Genomic DNA, 22,320 nt, shown 5'->3' with positions numbered 1-22,320 from the left:
GCCATGGCTTGTTTGGGATGTATGGGGAACAGAGGTCTAATATGCACACATAAAGGTCCTCAAAGCCTCATACCCCCTTGATGTATCCCATCTTTAGTAGCTTAAGCCTGTTGACAGGGCCTTTGTTGTCTTTTGAGCCATTTTTAAATTAATAGACAACAACATAAGAAGAGATGCCTCACTGTTAAATTATTCCCAGAGTCCTAATGCCACTACTGATTAAAAGGAGAGAAAATACAAAAATAAACAAATTTAGTTTAAGAATGAAGCATCACAAACTAAGTCCAATGGAAATATGTAAAGGTAAAGGACCCCTGGACGGTTAAGTCCAGTCAAAGGTGACTATGGGGTTGGGGCGCTCATCTTGCTTTCAGGCCGAGGGAGCCGGTGTTTGTCCGCAGACAGCCTTCTGGGTCATGTGGCCAGCATGACTAAGCCGCTTCAGGCGCAACAAAACAAAACAGCATGGAAACGCTGTTTACCTTCCCGCCGCAGTGGTACCTACTTATCTACTTACACTGGCATGCTTTCAAACTGCTAGGTTTGCAGGAGCTAGGACTGAGCAACAGGAGCTCACCCCATCACGGGGATCTGTACCTTCTGATCAGCAAGCCCAAGAGGCTCAGTGGTTTAGACCACAGCACCACCCGTGCCCCTAATATGTAGAATAGGTGTGAAGAACCTAGGTTCTCCAGATATTGTTTGCCACCCAATTTAGGGTTATATGGGCTCATGACAAGCTATAAAGACACCTCCCTCCCCTGCCGCCCAACAAAGGACCTTCCCATTAGCTTCTAGCACCACCAATGAGCTCACAAGCAGTCAGGAATCAGTGTTTGGGAGGACGTAAACATGCTCTTAAAACAGTATGCCAACATGAAAGGAAACACCTTGAAGAATCATCAAGTTTCCTCCAAACAGGTGTGTGCCTGCCTTTATCATTCACCTAAAACTGATAAAAAAGATTATGACTGGAAGCCAGGATTTCTATGCAGACCTGGATTACAGTTTCAAGTATCAAATAGATTATACACACACGAGTCAAATAATGCATTTTAATTCTTGCAATTTATATTTGCTCCCCTGCAAACCCCTAAGAGTACTATTAGGAGGCCCTAATCGCCAAGATAGCTTCCCCTTGAGATAGCTAATCACTCAGCTATTAAAAATCTTCCCCCTTCATCAGTGATTTCACCACAAGCAGGTAGTATGCCTCTGAATGCCAGTTGCTGGGAAGCACAAGTGGGTCCTCCTGCTTGCGGGCTTCCCATAGGCATCTGGTTGGCTACTGTGAAAACAGGATACTGACCAAGAGGGATCCTGTGCCTGATCCATCAGAGTTCTTCTTTTCTTCTTATGAGGTAAAATGAAACTGTTGTCACTGAAGAAAGCAAAGCACTGTTTTGTTTTCTTCTTGTTGTTCAACAATGGTACTCACCATGATTTTAGGCTTAATGGCAAAGTCCTTTTGACCTCCAACCTGGATGTGCTTCTTCATGAGACTGAAGTTGTTAAAGCAACAGATAAGTAGGCCACTACTGTTTGTTCTCAGATTAAAATCTACATCTTCACAGAAATACCTAAAAAAATGGATACAGATTTACTTAATCGGTCATGTATTTGTTCAAGTCACTGATCTCTAGTTCATGGTATGCACCTTCTGATTACTTATCATAAATTATATTGAGACCAACTCTCCTATAATCCTAGTTTGCAACAAAAACATATCTGTAATTGTTGTTCCTCATGAATGGCCTTTGCAGTCACACATATAGATGGCTCACCTGACTTGTGACTTGGAATTTCTTAAAAGCAACAGCACACACTACAGTGGTACCTTGGGTTAAGAACTTTATTCGTTCCGGAGGTCCGTTCTTAACCTGAAACTGTTCTTAACCTGAGGTGCCACTTTAGCTAATGGGACCTCCTGCTGCTGCTGTGCAGCCAGAGCACAATTTCTGTTCTTATCCTGAAGCAAAGTTCTTAACCTGAAGCGTTATTTCTGGGTTAGCGGAGTATGTAACCTGAAGCGTATGTAACCTAAAGCATATGTAAGCTGAGGTACCACTGTATATGGATTTTCCCTCCCCTACCAGGTGGTAGCCTGAGACAAGAGAGGATTTTTATAGGAGGAAGGAATAAAAGGCTTTTGTCTCAGGTTAGCACCTGGAAGCTGCCCAATATGGAAAGTGGGAAGAATGGAGAAAGGGACAGCACTGTAGAAGCATGTCTGTAGGGGTTAAATTCACTCTTTTCTTGAAAAAATGGCATTTCTGCACTGATATATTTATATTTAATTTATTACATCTAAAGCCCAATTTTCCTCCAATCAACTCAAGTCGACATACATAGTTCTTTATCCCTCCCTTTTATCTTCAGGCCAAGAGACAGTGACTAGTACAAGCTACGACTGAGTGGGGATTTGAAACTGGGGCTCCCTAAGGCTCCCCACAGACCATGCTGTGAGCCTGTCATTTACAGGGAAATAGCTTAAGTGAAGGCTTTACAGTAACCATATTTCTTAATTCTAAATGTGTCTGTGTAGGGCCAAATCAAGAAGAAATCATATTCACAGCGGCCAGAGGCTGCTCTTTCAATCACCAGTTGTCCTGTCCCTTCAGATTCCAAATAGGTCAAACAAACATATTAAGACACTTGGCTAATCAGCCTAAGGCACATGTGCAAACTATCCTTGATATGGTATTTTAAAATTTCATTATCTGTGCTCTTAGAAAACTCCTATTCAGTGGAGATTGTGCTGGGAAAGGTCTCAAAGACTGTACACTCTGGTCCAACTGGAGTCCCACCAAAATGCCCCAAACGAACACACACACACACACACACACACACACACGGTCACCTCCATTTCTTGTTGCTTTCATATACAAGCGGCAGCCATTTCTGTTCCTGCCAACCCATTCCGCCCTTCCCATCCCCGTTCCACCTTTGCTTTGACCTCATTTTGCCTTCTTCCAGGTCCAAAAGGAATCACGCATTGCTGATCACAGGTCAATTGGACACACCTAAAATGGCCACCGCCTGTATTATTTTCAATCTATTGTTCAAGCCACCAACTTGTACAGGTGAAACTCGAAAAATTAGAATATCATGGAAAAGTTCATTTATGTAAGCAATTGTTTTCATTAGCTACTGGAGTTTAATATATGAGATAGACTCATGACACACAAAGTGAGATATGTCAAGCCTTTATTTGTTATAATTGTGATGATTATGGTGCACAGCTGATGAAAACCCCAAAGTTGAGATTGTTAATTTGGGGTTCTCATCAGCTGTACACCATAATCATCACAATTATAACAAATAAAGGCTTGACATAATCTCACTTTGCATGTCGTGAGTCTATATTAGTTTCACCTTTTAAGTTGAATTACTGAAAGAAATGAACCTTTCCACGATATTCTAATTTTTCGAGTTTCACCTGTATATGGCAGAACTACAATCTCAGAAATAATTCAGCTTATTTTCTTTACTGGGTTGGCTTCTTTTAAGCCTCAATGACACCTGTACATTCAAAACTAGTATAGCATCTGACAGCAAAAGGGTTGCATTTTCCTACCTGTTTAGATCATATTGCACATTTTGGGTCAGGTCTACGTTGAGTAGTATAAAGTCATGTATGTGGCACCTGGAGAAAGGAGCTTTGGGAGCTCTGAAATTCAGTTTGCTGTTCCATTTCTGAATGCCCAATATTGCATAATGGACAATTTTTGGTGTGGCTTCTATGTGCTGTAGAACGCTCTTCAGAGACACATTTTTACTCGTCGATCCTTGATCCATGGACTGACTATGAAACGCAAAAATTTTTTTATTGTACTGCATCACAACTCCACTCAGAGGAACAAATTACGACCAAGCAATCTGACTCTACTGGAGCTTTGTACCTCAACAGAGTTGTTTGGAAATTATTGTGCTTGCTTTAAGAGATATTAGGCTGCATAGAGTGATCTGTCTTATCATACTCTGTCTCTTTTTCATGTTGCTCATCTTTCAAAAAACTAGGTCTAGAACGTAGAAATACTAGATATATTAAAAGTACAGAGCAGTGTTCCAAATCAAATCAGCAAGAAACACATATGCTATCCAGTTACACATGTGAGAAGGGACAGCTTGGCTATGCTGCTGCTGGTCTTACCTCAACATCACCCAACACTGCTGCCCCGTCAAAGCATGGATAATGTGTGAAGGGGCTAATAGTGTAGTGATCAAATATTTTGCTTTTGTTCCTAGTCTCTAATTTTGAGACACTGACTTACCTGGACTGTTCTTGGATGACGTGGCTGTTCCATAAGACACAAGAGTCATCCATAACCACAATGAATGGCCAGACACACTGACGCTTGACTCCTAGCTCCTCCAAGCGATTTCGCTCCAGCTCCAAGTTATGGTAAGAAAGCTCTTTAATAAGGAATCTGGCAGCACCTGTAAACGTGTAGCATACGACTTTAGAGGTCTGTTTCCCCCAAAATGGTAAATTCCACATAACAGTTGAAAGTTGGTGAAAATAGACAGTATGTAGAATGGCTTTTATGAATGCTAAGCGGTAGGAATAAAGTGGAATTACGCTGTATGAAATGGCCCAAAGACAGACTTTGAAGCTAGGACTCAGGGGTGTAGCAAGGGGGGCGGGGGGTGGTCTGCCCCGGGTTCCATAATGGAGGGGGTGACAAATTATCAAGGAACAATTTTTTTTTATTATTATTTTTTTGAAAATGCCTGCTCCGAAGGTCTTATCTTATTTTACTATACTAGGGATTATATAGCTATATCTGAAATTTCATGCATATCGGTTAATATCTTGACCCTCCTCCACCAGAATAGCTGTTCACTTGGCTGTTTTCCTATGTCATGAAGGCTGAAATTTCAGTTCAGAGAACACTTACTGTTCCCAACCCTAACCCTGTGGAAAGCCATCTAATTAGACTTTAATTTGATTTTGAGATGTTTTTAGGAGGTAATTTAATTATTGTTTGGTTTTATACCAATGTTATGTATCTGATGTTAGCCACCCTGAGCCCGACTTCGGCCGGGGAGGGTGGGATATAAATAAAAGTTTATTATTATTATTATTACTTGTTATTATTCCTTTGTAATAAAATATGAAATAACGTAAAACCATTTTTGCAGGGGGGATCAATGGGGTGGTAGACAAGAAATTTTCCGCACCGGGTACCACCTGACCTTCCCATGCCTCGGGGGGGGGGGGACAAAATGTTTTTTGCCCCCGGGTACCAATTTACCTTGCTACGCCCCTGCTAGGACTACAGTGGGACCTCGGGTTACAGACGCTTCAGGTTACAGACGCTTCAGGTTACAGACTCTGCTAACCTAGAAATAGTACCTCAGGTTAAGAACTTTGCCCCAGGATGAGAACAGAAATCATGCTCTTGCGGTGCGGTGGCAGCAGGAGGCCCCATTAGCTAAAGTGGTACTTCAGGTTAAGAATAGTTTCAGGTTAAGAACAGACCTCCAGAATGAATTAAGTTCTTAACCCGAGGTACCACTGTAATTGGAAACTGGCCGACTGTCCAATCAGTGTTGGCTGCAGAGTCAATCATGTCTTCTAAGGTCAAAGAACCATCATATGGCATGGCATTGAAGAGGAAGTCACCATGCTAGGTCCACTAAAATTTTAAAGCACTGCCAGAGCTTTAGCTATGCTAATATATTTAAACAGTATTCAAATCTTTGAAAATATTCAGTGAAGCTGAATTATGGGATCTTATTCTTCATGTAGTCATGAATGAAACTGGGAGGCCCCAAGATGAATCTAGAAGAGTGGCCGGATTTTACTTCCAGATTTCTGGAATAAGTATTCTGCACAATTTCAGTTCTCCTAATGAAGCTCACAAGCTGAGCTTTAATTAGTCACTATCTCTCAGCCTAAACTACCTCACAGAGTTGTGGGGATAAAATGGAGAGTCTGAGGTGGAGCAGGAGGAAAAGTACTGTATGTACGCTACCATTATCTGTTTGGAGGAAATGCAGGAAATGTAGCCAACAAACAAAAATATTATCAAAACTTCCTAAGTTCCAAAATCCCCCCCCCCACATTTTGCTAACTGCTTGATCACCAACAAACACCAAATACCCAATGTGAGCAAGACCATCTTAGATGTGTCCATTAACATGCCATACAGAACAGTACATGTAAGTGAAATTGTAGTGGAAGTCAAAGAGAATAGAGGGAGGGAGGGAAGGAGGGAAAGTGCCTGCATGTGCATAGATAAGAGAAGAATTACCGTATTTTGCGCTCCATAGGGCGCACCGGACCATAGGGCACACCTTGTTTTTAAGAGGAGGAAACCCAGAAAAAAATATTTTTCTGGTTTTCCTCTTCTAAAAGCCCTGTTTTTTTGAGGATCAGCTAAAGGTTTTGCAGCTTTTATGCAAAGGGAAAAGCCCTGGTTTTTTGAGGATCAGCTAAAGGTTTTGCAGCTTTTTTTTGCAAAGGGGAAAAAAGCAAAGCTCCTTTTGCAAAGGGGGAAAAGCAAAGAGGAAAAGCCCCATTTTTATGGGGTTCAACTCACATTTCTACAGCTTCTAAAGGAAAGGGAGCCTTTTCTACAGTTTCCAGACAGATAATCTAATCAGCCAGTCACATGTCGCTGGGGAAACAAACAACCTCCCTCTGCAGCACATTCAACAATTGAGGGCGGGGCTTAAAGGGAGCCGGGACTCTTATCTCTCTCCCGATCTCTTGCTGATCAGCTGCTGAGCGGGGTCCTTTCAACACTCCCTTTTCTCTTTGTAAAATTAAAAGCATGATCCTCTTTTGGCCCCTGGGCAATTCAGCTCCAGGGACCACCATTTGCTCCATAAGACGCACAGATATTTTCCCTTTTTTGGAGGAAAAAAGTGCATCTTATGGAGTGAAAAATACGGTATAAACAACAAAGAAATCTCTTCACTACTTACACATTTAATGCTAACTGTATTCTGCTCCCTATAATTATGTTTCCATGTCATTAACTGGTATGTTTAGAATCAAAAAGTTATAAGGACTATGTAAATGCTTACCAACTCCAGCATTGTTGAACATTCCTGGCAAAACCAGCATGATGTGGTTGGGCCAATATTTGCGGTAAAGTGGCATTTCATATTCCTTCACCACAAGCAGATGGAGGTGGCTGATGCCTTCCATAGCATGATATAGATTCAAGAGGCCATGTTCATGGCGTCCACTTGAAGGAGTGAAAATAGGACTCTTTACTGCATTCAAGTTCTGTTAGCAGCACAAGAGAAAGGAAGAGTTCATATATGTTGGGCACAACACATCTCTCTTTGCTTCTGAGGTGATATACCCAACTTTCTTGTAGGGAGAACATGCACACTGGTAGACCAAACTTTGCCAATCAGAGGGTTCTTCATATTTCTCATGTGTCCCATCCTTTTCCTACAGAAATTAATTACTCCAACTGACTTCTATAGGAAACATTGATGGGTCTGCTAAGGCTGGGTAAAAAAAACACTACCCCGTTCCCTAAACTCTGCAGGCCACAACATAACAGAGAGAAAGTTGTTTTGCTCTCACTTCGTGCTTTCAATTAAAACCAAGTAGCTTGCTTCAATCACAACTAAAGAGAATCACAGCATTCTGTAAAGGAATGGCAATCAATAACATTTTTGGCGGGTGTGTGTGTGTGTTACAATAGTCTGTTACAATAGGCCTTTGCTAACATTAATAATTGTTTTCACTTGCAGCTTTACAAAGCTCAGTGTTGAACTATGGAAGATGTAGTGGTAGCTTTAAAGGGGGATTAGACAAATTAATGGAGGTTAAGGCTGTCAATGACCACTAGTTATGATGAGTATGTTCTACCACCACTCAGAGGCAGAGGAATAACAGCAGGAGAGAGCTATTGCCCTCACATCCTGCTTATGGGTTGGGCACTGTGGGAAACACATGCAGGACTAGGTAAGGTTCTCAGTGCTCCAAACCACAGTTTGGAAGCTTAGAAACAGGTGCTGGGCTTGTAAGCTCCCTCATCTGTCCTCTTTATGCCTTCTAGACATGGGCCTCCTCTTCCCTTTCCTGGTTTGCAAACTCTAGTTTCTCATGATGAGATCCAAATTAGACGAGCTGTGCTTAGAGCTAACAGGAATTACTTCCATACCTTGATGATGAAATGTATAGTTTAAAGTGGCTTTGGGGTCAATTTTGTTTACTATTAACCAGAATTTTCCTAATTTGGATGTCACAACAAGCTATGGTCATGCAAACTAGGAAATGAAATGGAATCCATGCATGAGAGATTGTAAGAGAATGTTCACGAGCTAAGAGCATATTCCTAATTTTCCAAAGTGCAGTTTGGGGCATTGGGAAAGTGGCATATGAATCCATGAAGCGAAAGAGTGTGTGTGTGTGTGTGTGTGTTTTATATATATATAAAATTATATATATATAAAACTCACGACAGAACAACAAGCAAAAGATCAGCAAGCTTCTAACAATATGCAGCAAGGGTGAGGGGGGTGCGTTCACTTGAGCACCTCTTATAGCTTCCTTGGGTTGTGGTAACTCTACTGATGTGAAGACCTAGTCATCTGTGGCCCATAGTAACTCAAGGCTTACTTTATGGCCAGAGATGCTTGTGATGGTTAATTCCTGAGGGGGGGGCAATGAAGAGGGGAACTAACTTCAGAATCTAGATCAGTTTCTCAGAGTTGAGCTATACTGAAATATTATGCTACAACAGGGTGCGTTTTACATACCTAAGACAGATTTCACCCACCTTATCAGATACAAGAGGAAGCCGCATGCTTTCCAAATGCTTGCCCTGCTTGCTGAAGACAAAATAGCTCTCTTTGGATTTGGGAATGATAAAATGAAGCTGGATCTCTTCTCCTAACATTGAGGATGAGAATGTAAATGCATGTAGGGTGGAGTCAGACATCTGCATGCAAGGAAGAGAAAGAAATTGTAACCTACTAGAGAGGCCACATGCCAATGCATTTCAATAAGTGTGGGAAACACAGTTGGATAAATCTTGCATAGAAAGTAATCTACTAAGTCTAGGAACACAGCTACAGTGGCTCAGTCTTCTACAGCTTTATTATTTGCAAGGTTACAGTATAGGGCATTTGTCATTCTCACTCCTTACATCAGGCTGCTTTAAAACTCCTGTCGTTTAGGACAAGCTGGCTACTTTACACATTGTCTTTACTCATTGTTGCATACTAATTCAAAAAGAGAAGCATCACCAAGTTTTCTGAACTGAAGAAGGTTTTTTGTGATTGTTGCAGAGCAGATGAGCAAGGTACACCTTACACCTCTTGCACTGCATGTGTGTGGTTATGTGTGCGATGGCAGAATAATGCATCTTACAGCTGAACAGATGGATTGGGTCCCGGAACACAATTCAGCAAAACTCCATGCCCTTTAAAGGGCAGATCTACAATGTTATGTTGATTTTAAACCATTATGCATCATAGCTTCACCTAAAGAATTCCACGATTTAGGATATGGTAAAGCATTAAGGCATTTCTGCTAGATCACATCTCTTTATCTCGCCCTCCGAACTCTCCCCGGCTACCCTCCTGAGTCACACCCCTCTTTAGTCCTGCTGGAATGTGCCTGATAATGCTTCTTGCTTACCTGGATGGAGGGCAGAGGTTTGAATGAGATGGAATGTCAAGGGTGCTTCCCAGCCAGAGGAATGTACATGGCAGATAGTTAACTCTTTAGTGTCAAAGATAACACAAACAGTCGCTCCTAAAGTTCTAGAAACCCCACACACCAATCTAGTGTCTGGGCAGCAATTCCCAGGTCTGTGCTCTATGGAGCAGTTGCGGCAACAGGGGACCACTCCCCCTCGACCAGTTTATGTACCTCCCCTGGTGGGCTGCATGCATGCAGGCAGAGACATTGCCCACGTGGCAATGTCCTCTGTTCATCCCTTTTCAATCCCCTCCTGGTTCTGAGAGACAGTGGTGCAGGAAAGGGTGGGGAAGCACCTGGCCCTTCACTTGCCTGACTTGCCTCTTTCTCCTCTTCTTCTGACCCATCCTGTGCTCCACCCTCCAGCTCTGGAGCTTCCCCTGCCTCCAACTCTTGCCTTGTGGCTGGAACAGTTCCCCACAAATCACTGACCCCCTCCTTCCAAGTCATACTCCAGCCTTCCTTCAGCCCTGGTGCACACTTGTTCCCGTTCTGCCAGTCCCTGACACAGAACTAGCCTACCAGGCGAAGGAAAAATTCACATTCATTGTGCTGCCTACATTTGCCTCTGGTTCTGCCCATCCCTGGAGCATGTGGCCCCTGGGAGGCTGCCTTAGAATGAGGCAGGAAAAAGGTTCCCCACCCCTGGTAATAGAAGCATTCCTGTCTTCTACTCTGAAAGAGTGATCTGGAGCAAGGATTGGCAGAAGGTAGATCAGAAGGACCACCAGCAGATCTCTGGGTACTTTTCAGCAGATCTGTAAAGGTTTCTGACTTGTTCCCAAGATAAAACGAATGATTGTTAATGTGGTTGTATGACTTGAAGCCCAGGTCTAAATGGAAGCCCTGCGTACCGGAGCTGAAGGGTTTATGTCCATATATTGATGGCACTGCTCACAGTGATGGAAAGTATTGTAAGCTGCATACTTTGTCAACATCATAGACACAGTAGCCCGCTTTCTGTGTTCCTCAGCTTTGGTTTCTTTGCTTGGTTCTGTGGATGGAGACAATGAAGGAACAAAAGGCAATGACATTCCTGCTAGTTATTTAAATGTTCACAACAGAACTGAAAGATCAATTGCTTTCTAAAATGTTTAACATGGCTAGGAAGAAGAAAGCAGCAAAATCAGTTTTCACTTGCCTTGTTTTATTCTTTGTAGCTGGTTTGTATATACCAGACTCATGAGGAAATATTTAGGATCATGCACACTGAGGTCAAAAGGCATTTTGCTGATTATTTCAACATCAGGCCACTGATCATTGCTAGGCTGGGCAATTTCCTTGTCCTCTGTATGACCTGAAAAAGGAATTTTACGAATACGGATACCAAATAAAATCTTATTATTTATACAGTACTTTCCCACTACCTAAGTTCTCCAGGCACATCAACATACATTTTAGTATGCTGTTGTCACAACTGCTCTGACAACAACTCACAACTCGCTCCCATTTTTACAGATGAAGGTCTGGTGCTGAGAGGTTGCATGCACATTTAAAGCACATCTTTAAAGCATATTCAAAGCACATTCTTTCCCTCACAGAGTTATAATCCCCAGCACCCTAAACAAACTAGATAGAATAGTTTAAAAACCTCAGAGCTTGGGCAGTTCAACTTAGCAAGTTTGAAAGCTAGGCAACTGTGTCTGAAAAATATTCTTTATAGTTACATTATGTACATTATTTATGATGATCAAGAAGAATGTTGGACAAGGAGAATGAAAGTCTAACAAACTCATGCCTTTCTAGTCCAATTTTCACTCATTTTACAAATTGCAGAGTGCACAAAAAAGTATACATTTCCTACAGAAGGTACACAAATCTTTGACAGCAGTATTTTTTTTTAATCTCTCTTCCCAGGGCACTCTGAAAGCTGGTCATAAGAAATTATAATTGGATCTTAGTACTTACTAGTATTAATATCTTCCTCATCATACACATCCACTTCCAGCAACCTGATCAGCATGCGAAAGAGAATTCGTAGGAACTGCAAATAAGAACCAGTTTTCCCAACCTACACAAAGGGGGGGAGGGGACACTCTCAGAAAAATGTATAATCAGAGAAGTATTTTTGTCTGCTATGAACTTTCATTTGAAGATCTGCTAAAGTGGCCCAGCATGGCTCAACAACCATCACCAGTCACTATGCAGTTTAAGTCGCCTTTTTTTGTATTTGTCCTTTTGCAGAAAGAGCATTATATGATCCTATGTCACATAACACAACATTGTGATCAAAGGGAAAAGATTAGAATTAGATACAGATCTAATTCAAGAAGGCTGCCCTTCTGCAGCAACACCGATGCAGCAATACTGTGAAACAATACTGGCCCAGTTCACAGTAAACCAGTTGGTGGCTTACCATAAAGGCAGCTTACTGGGCAGTTTTGTCTCGCTGTCACCTGCACGAGGAGGAAACAAGCCATGATGCTTGGGGCTTAGCATTACATTTGAACCAGGAATCATAGTTTGTTTTGCTCCAACAAATCACTGTAAGTAAATCTAGAGCAAACCTTTGCTACAATGGTCACACTAGTAGTTACTTTGCTCAGTAGCAAAGTAAGGTCATACGCTACTGATATTAAGTCAACCCACAGATTTGCTCTCACTTTCCGAAGTGTTCTATGCAGCTGTTTGCAGGATTATGCAAGCACAGGAATAAGGAAGCATGGAAGAAAAACAGTTGACTTCTCTCACCGGCACACTTGCGTGTATCCTAACATGCCTTTCTATATCCTAAAGCCCAGTCCTTCTGAGCTGCTACAACATTTTGACCCACCCCTAATCACCCTGAAATTTGACAGCTGCCACAACAGTCCCAAAGATAACATTACCTGTGGAGGTCCTGTTAGAAGCAGCCGCCGTGGGTGAAAGTTCCTGCCGCTGGTGGTTTCCCCATGATTATTGTAGTCCACATGGTGCTGCCGAGCTGCAGTCCACTGTCTGTAGTACAAAGACTGCTCTTCACTGGCCATATCCTTGTGTATCAAAGGCCTCAGAGAGCTCACCCAAGACACATCGGCATGAGGCAAGAGAGAAGAGGAGAAAGGATGTTGCCCACTCTTCTGTGCACCAAGAAGGCAGTAGGCGGCTTTGGATAAGATCACAGTCCGGGGTAAGGACACCCGCAAAGCCTTGCCTTCTTTCGCAGACTGGCCCGGCCACCGGAACGACTGGCTGACGGAGGAGGTCGCTGCTGACAGTTTAGAAGTAGTGCTGCTTGCTACCTGGTTGCCGAGAGAGTCACATTCTTGTTTCAAGGTCTCCCCAGCAGCAAAGCCTTCATCAACTGAACTGTGGGCCACATTCTGAAAGTTCAGGGGTGGTGGTAGCTTCTGAGACTTGTCTGTAGCACTGGAGGAGCTCACACCATTTTCTGCTATAGAACCTGAGAGAAAGAAAGAAACTGAAAAATACTCAGTAAGCTAAAGTACAGAACGTCACACACATTTTCTGCCTTGCAACATTTATACTGTAAATGACTTCATTCTGTTTATGGACACCACAAAAAGGCAGGAGATGAAATGGTTGGTGCATTAGTGAATTAGATCTAACCAGCCAGATCTTCTTCTGCTACAAATCTGAGAATTCTCATTTAAAAGTTTGATGACTGGCTGAAGTGTTAACGGGTGTGGTTGGCCCTATCACTGTATTCCTGCTTGTCTTGGCACAGGCAACAACCTACAGGGTCTAAGACACAGGTGGGGAACATTTCTTTTTGTCTCACCTCATCCCCATGGGCCAACTCTGACAGATGAGCAGGACTGACTGGTAGCACTTGGGAAGCCTTGAGGCAACATACACTTTTTTTTGCCCATGTCTGATTTAAAACCACACAGGTAAAAAGGGTCACCTGGTGTTACTATGCCCCATCCACCTATCAAACTCAGCCCTCAAACTCATGGAGATTAGAATCCAAGCATGCTGGCTGGCTGTAGCTCCCTACCCCTGTGCTAAACCATGCTTTGGCGATATGTGTGAAGTATCTTTAATCTGCTCCTGATTATGATTAAAGGGATAACTCACATTTGTCATTAACTGATCACAGTTAAAGGGTTCAAATGTCTCCATGAGTCCAGAAAGGAACATCCTACCATGCATAGCTTCTGCTGTTTTTATATAGCACTATGATGGGAAAAGCCATTACATCCATCAATCCTGGTACGACTGCGCTGACTGCCAATTTGTTTCAAGTCCAAACTGGTTTTGAACTATAAAGCCTTAAGCGGTTCAGGAGCACAATGCCTCAAGGACCACCTCTCTCTATATGAACCTAACCAGTCTCTGAGATCATCACCTGAGGCCCTTCTTTGTGTGCCTCCTCCACCAGAGGTCTATGACATGAGAATGGACCTATTCTGCAGTGGCTCCCCGCCTGTGGAATGCTCTCTTCAGGATGGTTTGGCTGGTGCCTTCATTATATACCTTGCAGCAGCAGGCGAAAATGTTCCTCTTCAACCAGGCCTATACTCTTTTAAATATGTTTAACATCCTATACTCTTTTAAATATGTTTGCAGAAGGGGTTGGGGAGAGGGGGTTTATTCTTTCAGGCTGTTTTGTTTCTTCTTGTTTTTATTATGTAGTTTGTGTTTTTATCTTGTATTTTTAATGTTGTGAACCCCCCTGAGATCTACAGATGAATGGTAGTATACAGATCTAATAAAATAAATAAATAAAAGTCTGATTTTACATCGCTTCCTTTCCACTTCCCCTCTGTACCATCTTCCCTTTGTTCTCCTTCCCACTCTGAGATCTATGTCTCATTCCCCATTCTTCTATTTTCTCTTATAAAAACTGAAATTGCTTCTTACATTCCTGCTTGCTTAACTGCTGACTATTCAGCATCTCCCCAAAGTCCAATGTCTAAGAAAAGGGACACTCATTCCCAAGCAAGGACCGTATGAAATGGTAAATAAACAGCCAACCTGAAGTTCCAGTCACAGCACTGCTGTTACTCTGAGGTCTCTCCAAGTCAATCAGCAGCTCATCCGTATCATTCTCACTGACACTGGCCTTTTCCTGCTCCTTTTCACTAAGGTCTAGAGCTACAATGGGTCCTCGGATTGCCTCCTTTGAAACATAGCAGCATGCCAGGCCCACTTCTTGTTCTAAGGCAGTGCGAGTTAAATAGCTTGAGTCAATCAGCCGAAGATCACAATATTTCAGGGATCTGGAAAATCAATATATAAGGATTTAACAAGGGGTGCATTATTGCATCATCATCATCATCATCATCATCATTTCAATAAAACATTTTGGGCTCTGGTTTAAGCAATATGCATGCACTCTGAAGCACATCAATAACCTGTACTGGAAAAAAGGAGATGCAGTTTTTAGTTCATAAGAAACATGCTGCTTTCTCAAGTTACACTAGAAAGCAGATGGCTGGAATGCGGGAACGAGGTAATCCATAGAACTATGGGATGGAGTCATCATTTGATCTTTTATATTTTTTTAAAAAAGCTGCTGTTTTGGTCTTTTACCTTCCAATTTGACTCAGCAAAATGTTTCCCCCTTTCTTGGTGCCAGGCCCCCTGCCTCAAGGTCTCAGTGTTGGTCTGACGAGGACTCCCAATTCTGATGGCACCCCAATAGCCCCACTTGAGGAAGAGCCCTCAGCACCCTCCTTCTAAACTGCCCCAGCTTGAGGATGTGGCTCTTCCATAAGTCCCAGCATCTGAGAATGATTCCTTTGCAGCTTCTCATGCTCCACAAGCACACAAATTGGAATGTAAAAGACCAAAACAGCAGATTTTTCAAATATAAAAGTATGCAATCATGGTAATAAAACATTGATATCTAAAGTAGAAATCCACACTTAATTAACAGGAGCAGAATAACGGTTAAAAAAAATTCAACATAAAGCTTTGGCTACGGAGTCAAAACCTTCATATACATTATAGTCTGTATTTAAAAGCCTGACTGTGTCTATCCATGTATCCTGTGGCCTGCAGAAGAAGTAGCAATGAATAGTGGAGCCTCAGCCAGGCCAGATGAATCAGGACCCTGGTCTTCTCCCAGGCTGAGAGTTATCTGAAGCCTTAAGAAGGCTAGCATGCTCCTGTTGAATTTTTTAAAACTGTTGTTCTGCTCCTGTTAATTAAGTGTGGTTTTTTACTTTTGATATCAGTGTTTTATTATCATGATTTCATACTGCCCTGATAACTCTGCTGAAAAGCAGAATAAATGCTTTTAAATAAAGTAATTGTGAAACCATTGAAATGAATAAGCAAATAAATAAATGAAATATTCATTTCAGTCAAGAACATATATTTTTCACAATGAGGGTGTGCAAGAGACTAAAAAAGTGTAACCTTTGCAGATTATCACTTAAAATAAGTGGTTAGAAGTTACGCATATATCTTAAGATGCTTTTGAAATAACATTTGCGCTGTAGAATTCGGGGCATACCTGGGAAACGTTTCCCCTAGTGGATCCTTGCCAGTTAACACAACAATACAAGGCAGACCTTCTAGATCCTGGTAAGTATGAGGAAGCCAATCCTCCCGTTCATTTCCTCTCCAGGCCTGTGAGAAAAGAACAGCAAGAAAGCTTGGGATCCATTTTTTTCAGTATTACTTCTCACACATTCTTTGTTCTAAGCACGGTAATTGCATACGTATCCAAATTAAGTCATCCTCTGAGGCTAGCTGAATGCTGATGGGTTTGTTGCATCACCCTGAAGGACACCAGACTTGCAAAGCTTATTTTTCTGGGGTGACAGCAAGCCAGATTGGACTGTGGCTTTGTGGTGTGTGTTAACCCTTTTGCTGTAGTCCCAGCTGGAATGGGGGAGGGGGGAAGCTGCGTGTGCTATTCATTTTGTGAATAGCTGGCATGGGTGGGGAGCAATTCCTTTAAAAAAATAGTATTCATTTTTATCTTTAACAATTATCATCACAAATAAATCATAATCATGTATACATAGGATTCTCTGAATCCCTGGACTTCAAACTACCCCTCCATGGTTTCCATCATTATTCTTTTCCAACTGCATCTTATAATGTTCTCCATATTTTCTTTATACAGTGGTACCTTGGTTCTTGAACGTACCAGTAATCGTTTCCGGGAGTCCCGGGAGTTTGACTCCTGAAACCATTCAAAAACCAAGGCGCAGCTTCTGATTGGCTGAAGAAGCTTCCTGCACTGAAGAGGAAACTGCATTGGATGTTCAACTTCCGAAAAACATTCGCAAACTGGAACACTTGTGGGTTTGCGGTGTTCAGGAGCCGATTTGTTCGGAAGCCAATCTGTTCAAGAACCAAGGTACCACTGTACTCAGTTCTCACCATAGTTCTCTCTACATTGCATGTTTTTTTCAGAATCCTGCCAATGTTTTTAATTGTTTACAATGTTCTTTTAAGTAACTTACAATTTTTCCCCATTCTTTATTAAGGTGGGGAGCAATTCCAATTGGGGCCATGACAGAGGGCAAAGAGTTAAACCCCCCCACACACACACCTTGCTATTGTTATTGCCTGGCTATTTATGAAAGCAAAATGAGGTATGCAACACCAAACTATGTGAAATAAATATCATGTCCAGCTTGGCCCTTAGAATCAGATTTCTCAAGGTCACTGAGAAAATAGAATACAACACACATAAGCAAAGGAAACCATTGAGTTGGACAGTATCCAGCCTTAAGGTTTCACAGACACCCTATTAGGAAGAAAATTTGTTTTCCATTATATTAGCTTAATTGGAAGTTAGTTTGGAAAGAAATCAAAGTGGTCAATTCAATACAAACCCATGCAGTACTAACCTTGGACACTGGAGGATTATAGCGCTGACCTCTCTCAGCACAATGATTAACAGAAGAGACTCAATTACTGGCCCACCCACCCCTTCCTCTGCCACTGTTTGCACTAAGCCAGGCATAGGCACACTCAGCCCTCCAGATTTTTGGGACTACAACTCCCATGATCCCTAGCTAACAGGACCAGTGGTGAGGGGTGATGGGAACTGTACTCCCAAAACATCTGGAAGGCTGAGTTTGCCTATGCCTGCACTAAGCCATGGTTTGGCTTAGTGTTATGTGCAAATAGGGTCAGTATCCCATTCCCAGTGAGAATATTGTGCCTTATCTGTACAATGGGTCCTCATGTTTGTAAGTTAACATTAGATTTTGTTACAGGTAGGTAGCCGTGTTGGTCTGCCGTAGTCGAAACAAAATAAAAAAATAAAAAATTCCTTCCAGTAGCACCTTAGAGACCAACTAAGTTTGTTCTTGGTATGAACTTTCGTGTGCATGCACACTTCTTCAGATATACATTCTTCGTGTGTATCTTTAGAATTGTACATGCACACGAAAGCTCATAGCAAGAACAAACTTAGTTGGTCTCTAAGGTGCTACTGGAAGGATTTTTTTAAATTTTTAATTTTGATTAGATTTTGTGTCTGCAGCTGTGCAAGAGTACGGAGCAGGGGAAGATCCTTGACTCTGTCACTATTTGTTGACTCTTGTCCACCATATCACCTTTCTCCCCATGTTACTTCTTCCAAGACTTTCCATGGTCTCCTTTGCTAGCACAGTTGCACTGGTCTCAGAAGCTATAACATTTTGCAAAATCCTGAATGTTTTGATGTCTCAGCAAGTCCATGAATGACATGATAGCTCAAAACACCTGCAACTATGTGTGTTTTTTTCTTTGCAAGTGGACTGTATGAAATCATTTGCCAATGACTTTCACATGAGTTCAATGGTAACGGGTCTGTTTTTGCTTACTCAGAACATTGTAAAGCACTGTACAGTAAGGCAGTATCTGAATGAGTGAGTCCGGTGAAAAGTAGCTTATTACATTGTCTCTTCTCCATGGGAAATTTAAACACACATCAACAAATGACCAGGAAGACGCTTATTTGCATGCAAACCGGTAAGTTCTATGTAATATGTAACACAAAAGCAAACAAGCCACCTAAGCTAACCTTTAATCGCTTCACAAAGTGCTTGGCAACAGTAAGTTCTGAAGCTGGATTCCCCAAGATGATCTCAAACCGATACTGCAGGCCTAGTTTATCTCGAGCTTCTTGCAGCCTCTCTTTTGCCAGCATTGCCAGCTGCACAGAGGGAATCCTGATGACTAGCATGTGGCCACGGCCATTCTTATCCTTGCCGGGTGTAGTGATGATGTCATCCATTATGCTGAGAGTCTCAGGTGTGCTGTGGTCCCTAAGGGAGGCCATGGTGGTGAGGGCCATCAAGGCTTCCAAATACTGCTGAATAAGCAGATAGCAGCGAATCACCATGCTGTGCAGCCTGGGGTACCTTGAAAAGAGCACAGCTTAGTTTTAATCAGTCAAGTTAGTATGTGCTGGTCTGATGTTGGGTCCACACATCAGACAAAGAAAAGGAAGAGACATAAGAAAAGGAAGAGGCATAGCCTGAGACTCTTGAAAATATTCTCATTTTAATTATATGATTAATTGTATAAGTGCTGCGTTTGCATACATTTCTATACTGCTAGCAGAATTATAGACAGACCCTAAACATCACAATCTAATCCAATCCAATCCAGAGGGTAAATCCCAATATGTTCAGTGGAGATTATTGCATAGCATGTTTAGGGCTGAGTATCCTTTCCTGCTCACTAGGATGGGGAATTTGACACGGATACACATGGACTTAGCTAAATACTATTCCAAAAGCATTTACCTCTCTAACAGTGTATTCACCATTTTTTCAAAGGTTTCATCACATCTCAGAAGAGGGCTTGTGATTCCCCACTGCAGAGATTTGCTGTATTCATTCAAGCCAAAATACAGCTTCTCATCTTGGCTCAGTTCCTCCTGCTCCAAACAGAGACAATGCAAGCAATGTGATTCTTAAGAGTGTATACTTGTCCTATATACAAAATACTCATGTGTTCTTCGCTTCCCCTTGAAAATTATCATTATGTTCATACATCTTATAAATGGCATTTTCCCTTCATAAACAAGGTATGAAATAACATTTGTTCAATATAGCCACAACCATAGTGCGCACAGATTCTGTAGCTGAATAAAGAACTATAATAGTCCCAAATAATGGATTATATAGATCTCCACATCAGTTAGTTTATCCTAAAATCCCTTTATGAGGGAAGTAGTTTAATGTAGGGCTGCCTTCAAAGACAGACCCAAAGCTCAAATGATTTCAGAATGCAGCAAGTAGACTGCTAACATGGACCAGGAGATGGTCTCACATCGCACCTCTTTTGAAACAGCTTCACTGGCTTCCTGTTTGTTTTCTGGCTCAATTCAAAGTGCTGGTGCTTACTTCTAAAGTCTTACATGGCTTAGGACATAGGTATCTGCTGGACCATCTTCTCCTCTTACAATTCACCTGAGATCTAGATCTGAGGCTCTTTTCTGGGGGCTCCGAACATCAGCAGTAAGGCAGGTGGCAACCAGGGAGAGAGCTTTTTTGGCAATGGCACCCTATCTGTGAAGTGAGGCTTTCCCAGTAAGGATTGCTGCTCCCCACTTCATTATCATTTTTGGTGCAAAGCAAATACCTTTCTCTCCCCCACCTGGCTTTTAAACACTGCTAACGTTTAAAGTTATTAATTCATTTAAGTTGCTATGAGCTCTTACTGGCTGGAGGTGGAGTTTTTTTCATCCTACATATAAAAAAAATTATTATTATTCTAATGCAAATATTTAAGTGTCTTATGAATGGTGATATGTTTTGTAGTATGGTTAAATGCTTAATTCTGGTAGCTGTAGTTTATTTGTTCAGAGATGCCCTATTCCCCCTCCCAGTGTGGTTTAACAATCTCCTCACAGGGCACTCGGAATTGTAGCTCTGTAAGTAGAAGAGGGGACCTCCTAACAACTCTCAGCACCTTTAATAAACTATTCTTTGGGGGAAGCCATGACTGTTTGAAGTGGCATCTTAGCACTTTAAATGTAAGGTGTGAATGTGGCCAAAGCTGGGAAGGAGGGAAACACCTTTGGCAGCTAGCAGTACTGTACTGGAAGAGAATGTCACTGGTGTTTATACTGATCAGAGCCAATAGAAGGGGCTAATCCAATTGGTGTTCTGAGAGTTCTTGGGTAAAATCAAGGAGGTCCTGTGAGGTGGCCACAGAGGCTGTGGACAACAAAGCATAAAAAGCCAGATGAAGTGTCAAATAATTTGTTGGAGGTGGAGTCAGGCAGGGGACAGTTTAAAAGGGAAAGACAAAAGAAGAGGCATAGCTGAAGAGACAGAGGCCGCCAGAAGCTGAGGAGTCTGGTAAGCAGCTGAGTGTGAGAGGCTGAAGAAAGTCTAAAATGGGAAGGACCAGAAGTGCAGTAATGGGTGGAAGGTTCCAGAGGAGTTTTGCTTAAGAAAGTAGAGAGACTTCAACAAGCAAGCAGCTGGAAAACTAAAGCCAGTCTTCAGGGTGGTGGTCCTGACCAAAGTGACAGCTTCTCTTCAGAAAGAAGTCTGTAATGTGGCTGAAGATCGATCAAGTCCATGAGAAGCAAAACAAGGGCTGGGCCAGAGAGAAGACTTCAGTCCAGAAACCAACTGTATTCTGTGAGTACTAGCTGGGGTAAAGAGACAGAGGAATTAGGCCCTTAATTTAAATAGGGCAGCAGTGGGGTATTTTAGTTGTTCTATAATATTTGTATTTTTGAAGTCTTTTGTAAGCACTCTATGGATGTCAACTGGCTGTTTAAGGATGGGCTATACATCACACAAAATAAATGAAGTTGGCACCACTAACAACCAATTTCTGGGATTTACCAAAGCATACGATGCAATCGGTAGACGAGACAGCGACCAAGTTGAGCATTATATGAATCCTATCCCTTCTTAGATGCCATCAGAGCTTGACTTTAGACTTGATTAGATAGCAGAGGAAATCAATTCCCACTTTATGACAACAGCAGGGACAAAGACCAAAGATGCTCATAAAAGCACATAAACGATTCTTAAAAGCAGTTATAACATTTATACTTCTTACCATGTTGCCTAACTGTATCCAGTGTACCTCATTGGCAGAGCTGATTCTGGACTGCAGAGTTTGAAGAGCGTATGGGAAAGAACTCACTTGGAGGACAAGGAGGTTGAAAGCTTCAAGTACCTCTCTGCAATTTATCATTCTATCAGCCAGTCCATGACTAGGCTCCCCATGGGATAGAGAACTTGAGATGGCACTAGGAAAAGCAACAAGACATTTCATTTTTAATGTCTGCTTCGTGTTCTGTAGATCAAAACAAAAAGAAGATTACAACAGGAGCTACAGAAGTCACTTAGGCCAAAAGGAATCAGGAACTACTTAACTATGGTGTTGGTGTATAAATGTAGAAATATTGGCTTAACGTCCCCTACTCCACTCTACAAAATCAGATTTCATGTAAATATTTGTGGTGCTTGCCCGTTTATAAAATTACTAATTGGTGGTACCAGTTATATAGAAAATGGTTCTGTGTTTTTCAGGAAGTTGGGGAAGAAAACAAAAAGCCAGTAAGTTTGAAGCAGAGGTGAGCAGCATGCAGGCACCAAAGTGGGGAATTTAAAGTGTGGGTCATGCCATATCATATGACGTATTCTGAATCTCTGGTACCCATTGTCAGCATCCTAATGCTATGAACACCATGACTCTGTCCATTTTGCAAAATCTGGTCTTAAGGCAGTCAGTCACAACAAGACACAGTACAGATAGAACAGAGCATA

The 22,320-nt window shown here is 42.0% G+C and overlaps 1 protein-coding gene across 12 annotated transcripts in view; it reads right to left on the bottom strand.

Moving 5' to 3' along the window:
* Positions 1-22,320, bottom strand: part of GREB1L (GREB1 like retinoic acid receptor coactivator) — a 157,823-nt gene that overhangs the window by 4,867 nt on the left and 130,636 nt on the right. For 8 of the 12 annotated variants that reach the window (XM_033155016.1, XM_033155010.1, XM_033155011.1 and 5 more), the window contains 14 exons: positions 21,608-21,800; positions 19,327-19,463; positions 18,600-18,939; positions 16,086-16,201; positions 14,600-14,844; positions 12,508-13,061; positions 11,588-11,690; positions 10,821-10,976; positions 10,534-10,673; positions 8,754-8,915; positions 7,039-7,243; positions 4,275-4,440; positions 3,578-3,805; positions 1,439-1,580 (listed from right to left, as the gene is read on the bottom strand). In XM_033155016.1, coding sequence (XP_033010907.1) covers positions 1,439-1,580; positions 3,578-3,805; positions 4,275-4,440; positions 7,039-7,243; positions 8,754-8,915; positions 10,534-10,673; positions 10,821-10,976; positions 11,588-11,690; positions 12,508-13,061; positions 14,600-14,844; positions 16,086-16,201; positions 18,600-18,939; positions 19,327-19,463; positions 21,608-21,800 — 2,887 coding nt within the window. The remainder of the gene's footprint in view (positions 1-1,438; positions 1,581-3,577; positions 3,806-4,274; positions 4,441-7,038; positions 7,244-8,753; positions 8,916-10,533; positions 10,674-10,820; positions 10,977-11,587; positions 11,691-12,507; positions 13,062-14,599; positions 14,845-16,085; positions 16,202-18,599; positions 18,940-19,326; positions 19,464-21,607; positions 21,801-22,320) is intronic. The other 4 variants (XM_033155008.1, XM_033155012.1, XM_033155015.1 and 1 more) reach the window with 1 other exon arrangement.

This window comes from Lacerta agilis, chromosome 7 (genome assembly GCF_009819535.1).
Source record: "Lacerta agilis isolate rLacAgi1 chromosome 7, rLacAgi1.pri, whole genome shotgun sequence".
NCBI lineage: Eukaryota > Metazoa > Chordata > Lepidosauria > Squamata > Lacertidae > Lacerta > Lacerta agilis.
The sequence above is the reverse complement of the archived record's forward strand: the minus strand, read 5'-3'. Positions and strand labels throughout refer to the sequence as shown.